This window comes from Diceros bicornis, chromosome 25, assembly GCF_020826845.1.
Source record: "Diceros bicornis minor isolate mBicDic1 chromosome 25, mDicBic1.mat.cur, whole genome shotgun sequence".
NCBI lineage: Eukaryota > Metazoa > Chordata > Mammalia > Perissodactyla > Rhinocerotidae > Diceros > Diceros bicornis.
The window spans coordinates 3,791,029-3,797,028 of record NC_080764.1 but is presented as its reverse complement, the minus strand read 5'-3'; the positions used below and the strand labels follow the sequence as shown (position 1 = coordinate 3,797,028).

Sequence of the window (6,000 nt, the reverse complement as noted above, 5' to 3'; positions counted from 1 at the left end):
GGCCAATAGCAAGTTAATGCAAACCACGTATTTAATTGCACATTTTCCGGTAGCCACATTAAAAAAAAAAAGGAAAAAGAAATGTAAAAATAACTTTTATTGAACCCAATATACCCCAAATACTATTTCGACATGTAACCAACATAACAGTTATTAACGTCGTCATTCTTTATTTCGCACTAAGCCTGTGAAATCCTGTGTCTTTCACACGCACAGGACACGACAGGCACGTCCCAAGCGCGACGCCGGCTGTGGTCAGCGCTCAGGCCAGGGCAACCTCACGCCTCCGGCGAACTCCTGTTCAGCTGCCCCTGGCCTCACGCTGCTGTCCCCGCCCCTCTCACATGCCCCGTGTCCCTTTAGTCACGGCGCTCACCTCGCTGCCTGCTGAGTATGTCATCGCCGGTATTTACCGGTCCCCATCAGCGCGGCGACACGGCCTCGACCGCCGCCCGAGCAGGGTGCCTGCCGGTGTCCGCGTCGCCCTGCCCGCGGGTCAGGAGCCCTGTCGGGCCGCTTTGCCCGGTGAGAGAAACCGGAGCCGGACACCGTGCCGGAGCCGCCGCCGAGGCCCAGACGCTCCACAGACCAAAGCGCGACGGCCGCACTTCCTCCGCCGCTCCGCCCCCGCGTCGCCCTTTAATGCCGAAGGGCGCCCGCGCCGTGCGTCGGGCGCGCCTGGGACGGAGGCGGGACTTCCGGGCGTGCGGAGGCACAACTTCCGGAGGGAGGCGGAAGAGCGTCTCGGCTTTACGCTCCGAGGTCCCGGGACCACTGAGAGGCCACCTGGGGTACAGGAAAGGGTCGGCGGGGCGGGCCGGCCGCACTCGGGGTGTCGGAGCCGCGGGTCTGAGGGATGAGGAGGCGCCATGGCCAGCGACGGGGCCAGGAAGCAGTTCTGGAAGCGCAGCAACAGCAAAGTCCCGGGCAGGTGGGTGTGACGGGGAGGGCCGGGTCGGGGTCAGGGGGCAGAGGTCAAGTGGCCACGTCTGCCCGCTGAGCTGCGGGTGGAGTCAGGGTCTGGGGAGGGGTAACCTGGGGTCTAGGGCGAATGCTCGGGGGTGTGAGGGGCGTTGGGGAGTGGGGGCCGGAGCGTGGGGTCTCGGAGGTGACAGTGGCTGCGCGTGGGAGTGAGGCTAGAAAGGAGGGGGAGGAGCGGCCGGCAAGTTGTCCTGAGACCGCAGGCTCTCGTCTGCGAGACTCTTCGGCTCCCTGGGGAAGCTGAAAGGAACTGATGCGAAGAGTTTGGTGGAGTCAGGAAACTGGCCGGGGCGGGCTGCGCCTGCCGGGGAGATCGGTGTGTGCAGGGGGCGTGGTGGTTTTGACCCGCTTGGTTGGCCTCTGTCTCTCTTGTGGGCTGCTACTTTTGCCTTGCGCAAAGGAGAGGATTTGAGGCTTCCAGTGAATTTCCATGTTCCCGCTTTCAGGCCTCAAAACCAACTCCTATCTTGAGTTAGCAGCAGGAAGCAAATTAAATTTTTTTTTTTTTTTTAAATTAACTGCCAGCAATGACCTGGGTGCACCCTGGAAGCTGTACAGCTCCAAGTCCTCATCCGATTGGTGTGTCACCCAGCCCCGGCCAGGGCCCTAGGGAATGTGGAGACGTTATGTGGAAAATATCTAGGATAAAATCAGCTGCTGGTGAAAATAGATTAGAAATAAACAAACTTGAAAATTTGTAAACATAGTCTGTTCTCTGCAGAAACTAAAGTGTGAGATACTGAAAATTAAAAATTGTGATATTAAAATAGTTCCGAGTAGAATTATTCATAAGCACTGCTTATTCATAAGTGTTGCCTAATAATACTATTGTTTGAGTGATAGAGTTGCAAACTTTGGAATTCACTGTGTCCGGTCAGAAACGTTTAATTTTAAGAGTGATCTGGGAGTGAGCAGAAGTCAGTTACTGACTGCTCAGACACAGTGGCTTTGGAGGGGGTCACCAAAGGTGGCCAGAGACCTTATTTGACTCCTCAGGATTGTGCCAGATTGAAGAACAATAAGAACTTTCATCAAAACCAATGTCAGGATCCAAGATGATGTGAAAGTTCTGGAATGGTGGAGAATAGGAGGTCCTAGTAGTGACAGGGACCAGTGCTCTAGAATGTAGACCCCAGGGAGGAGGAGCCATGTGGCAGTAGAACTTTTGTGTGTTGCTTTTTGGTTTTGAGGTTTTGATTTCTCCTCATTTCAGATGAACTCTGATTATTAACAATGAACTGAGCTATAAGAATAATTGAGCTTCTTTGTGTAGTTGTAACGTTGAATGAACCTTTAGATTAATGACTGTGTCTCTTGGTAATTTGTCCTTGTGTTGGATTCAATAGTGTCCCTCCCAGAATTCATGTCTATCCAGAATCTGTGAATGTGACTTTTGGAAATAGGGTCTTTGCAGACGTAATCAAGTTAAAATGAGGTCATACTGGATTAGGGTGAGCCCTAGTCCCGTGACTCGTGTCCTTAAATAAGAGAGAAATTTGGACAGAGAGAGAGAGACGTAGGGAAGATGGCAGGTGAAGATGGAGGTAGAGATTAGAGCAATGCGTTTACAAGCCAAGGATTCCTGACAACCAGTAGAAGCTAGAAGAGGCAAGGAAGGATCCTCCCCTAGAGACTTGAGAAAGAGCATGGCCTACTGACACCTTGATTTTGGACTTCTAGTCTTCAGAACTGTGAGAGGATAAATTCCTGTTGTTTAAGCCACTAAGTTTGTGGTAATTTGTTATGGCAGCCACAGAAACTGATACAGTCCTCGGCTTTCTTCTGTGAGATCCTCCATTACCAAAGACAGACTTTCTTTTTCCTTTGATTTTGATACTTTGCTGTGTCTTAGGCATTTTTGAAAGCAGCTCCTGTGTTTTAGTTACAGAACTGGAGTGGAGTCTTGGAGAACTGCCAGAGGCTGTCACTGCACAGGGCAGGGCAAAGAGGAGAGGGTGGGCCCCCCAGGAAGACCAGCACAGCTGCTGTGTCCCTTGCCTCCTGTGGCCTTGCCTCTGGCAGTGCTGCGGTTTCAGGCGACGGGAGGAGTTGCAAAGGTATGACCCTGTTCCTATCAGCAGATCACCTCCCCTGGTGATCACTAGCCACATACTGACACCAACACAGAGCTCTCAGAGATGCCAGCCAGGGTCCTGTGGCTTTGCCAGCCCTTTCAGGTCGCTCTCATGGTTGTTTAACTCTTTTTTGAGTGCAGACCTCAACCTAGAGAAACTGAAAGGAGAAAGAATATACCCACCACAAAATACAGAACTGTTAAGGAATCTTTTATATACCCCAACTCTTAATATTTCCTTAATAATAATTCCCTCGTAATACTTCCTTATGACAACGGTGGCTCGTAGGCGTTGAGCACTTACAATTTGCCACCCTCTGTTCCTGGTGTTCTACAAGTGTTATGTCTCCCTACTGTTTTAGAGTTTATAAAACTCGTGCTCTGTGCTCCATGCGAAACTCACTGAGGTAGGTTAGGGTTAAAGCCCCTGGTTGTTTCCCCTGAAATGCCGTGCTGAGAAGCATCAGTGTTTTTGCATGATGTCTGAGGCCCTCTATGACCTGACCCCTGCTCACTTCTGTAGCCACTCTCCTGCCTTGCTTTGAACTTTGCCCTCAGCAGTGCTGGCGGACTTGTAGGTTCCTTGCTGTACATGCTATATGATACCTCTGTCAGTTTCATGCTCTCATAGCTTACTGGAATGTTCTTTCCTTCCCTTTTCTCCCATCTTTGCCTGGCTCATTTATTTATTTTTTTTTAATTTTCAAAATTTGTCTCCAGTGTACTTCCTTGTAAAGCCTTGCCTGCATTCATGCAGTTTGGAGGAAAGTACCCTTTCATGCATCGGACTCAGTGTTGTTGGTCTGTGCTTGTTTTCTTCACTAGACAGACAGCTCTGCAAGTTGGGGGACTGTGTCTTGCCTGTGCACTCTTAGTGCTGATAAATGGTGGTTGATCCCAACTACCTTCCAGACTCACCTAGAGGGGATAAGTGATTTGGCCAAGGTCTCACACTGCATGAGAGGTGGTCTTGCTAGTAGACCCCCCTGTTCTCTGCACACTTGGTCCTTAGGTTGTATATTTGGCTGATGCTTTCTTAGAAATTTCTTTTCTGGATGAGGCAGGATGTGTGGTATGATGGAAAGACCTCTGACTAGGAGTTGGGTGGACCAGTTAAGCCTTCTTCTTCTATTAGTCACTGTGTGACGTTCACCAGGTCTTGTTGCCCCTGGGGCCATCGGTTTCTGCAAGTGTAACCCCAGGGAGTTGCATTAGACTGAGTTGGCTGGGACTTGCAGGAGGATGTTTGTTTGGCCTAGCCCAATTCTCTTTGATGAGAATGAGAGAAGGCCTCTTGGACCAGTTTTGAGAGTTTGATAATTCATTCAAATATTTATTTAACCCCTACTCTGTGCCAGTAACAGTTCCAGGTGCTAGAGACACATCAGTGATCAAAATAGACCCAAATCTTTGCTCACAGAGCTCACAGGGGAGTGGGAGAGGCAGAGAAGGAGAACAGAACCAAGTTAAGGAGGGAGTTAACTGTTAGAAGGCCATAACTGCTGTCCAAACAGAAAGCAGGAAAGTGGGGTAGACAGTTCGGATGCAGGTGTAGGGGGGGCAGGTTCCCTGGTGACAAGGTGGCCAGAGAACACTTCACAGAGGAGGTGACATTTGAGCAAGATTTGCAGGAGGTGAGGGAACAGGCCCCCCGGGGGGCTGCTAGGAGGGTGGTCCAGGCAGAGGGCGAGCAAGCGCCAAGGCCTGGGTTTGGGAGCGATGCTGGTGTGTTTGAGAAGAAAACAAAGGGTTGTGACTATAGCCGAGGGAGGGAGAGAGAGGCATGGACACGAGGTCTGAAAGGTGGTGGAGGTGGGCCTCGTGGTCACAGTCAAGACAGGGACTTTCAGTCATTTATTCTGAGTGAAGGTGGGAGCCTTTGGAGGATCCTTGGCAGAGGAGAGGACGACCTACCTTCAGTTTAGCAGGATTACTTTGGCTGCTGTATTGAAAGTGGATTGGGGGCTGAGAGGGCAAGGGTGGAAGCAGGGGGACCAGTTAGGAGGCTGTTGGGAACATCCGGGTGAGAGATGATGATGGCTTGATAAGAATCAGAAAAGCTTCCATCTCTGCCTCCCTGGGGCCTGTTCTTTCTTGGGCCATTGACTTGCTTGGCTCCCGAGGGGCTGTTGCTTTCTGCAGTTGGAGTTGGCATTCTTGCCACACTTAACTCTAAATGCCGAGACGAAATCATAGCACACGGGTGTGAGAACACAGGCAGCCTTTCAGTGTGGATCCGATGCTTGCTATTTTAGCACAGCTCTGCCTGGCAGCGTGCTCTGCTGACAGAAGGGTATGCAGGCAGCTGGGCCATGTGAAGGATGACATTCGTAAGTGGGATGGCCGCAAGAGAGGCTCAAATTGAGTGTGGCAAGACTGTGGGTGCTTGGGCTGGAGCTGGAGCAGAAGTGCCGTGGCTCTGACAGCTTTCATCTTACAGCCGTCAGAGCCACGAGGAGTCTCTGAGCAAACTAGACGGTTAACTCAACTGTCGTCTCAACAGGCCACCATCACTCATCAGCTGAAGGAGAGGAATTGCTGGGGGATAATTCATTCGTTCAGAAAACTCTTGGGAGCATCTTCCGTGTGCCAGGGACTGGGCTGAATGCTGAGCTAAGAGATGAGGCCCTCAGAGGCCACTGGGGTGAGGGAGACAGTAAACACACAAATACGTAAACAGTCTGAAGTGCTCTGAAGGTCATAACCTGGGAATGTTGGCAGAATAACAGGGCACTACATCAGTAGAAGGTCATGTCCTCCCATAGGAGGTCACGCCTAAGCTGAGACCTGGAGGTGGAGAAGGAGCCGGCCTGCCACACAGAGATGTGGGCTGGGGGTGTCAGAGCACTCCTGGGAGGAGAGACACGAGGCAAGAAGACCAGTGGCTGGGGAGGTGAGCAGGGCCCAGAGCACAAAGTGTTTCAATGGCAATGGTGAAGATTTGG

At 51.3% G+C, this 6,000-nt stretch overlaps 1 protein-coding gene across 3 annotated transcripts in view; it reads left to right on the top strand.

The window, feature by feature from the left end:
• The first annotated feature begins 732 nt into the window (after window positions 1-732).
• Window positions 733-6,000, top strand: part of TBC1D22A (TBC1 domain family member 22A) — a 347,433-nt gene continuing 342,165 nt past the window's right edge. Inside the window, exon 1 of one of the 3 annotated variants that reach the window (XM_058568129.1) lies at window positions 733-931. In XM_058568129.1, coding sequence (XP_058424112.1) covers window positions 870-931 — 62 coding nt within the window. In that variant the 5' untranslated portion in view covers window positions 733-869. The remainder of the gene's footprint in view (window positions 932-6,000) is intronic. The other 2 variants (XM_058568130.1, XM_058568127.1) reach the window with 2 other exon arrangements.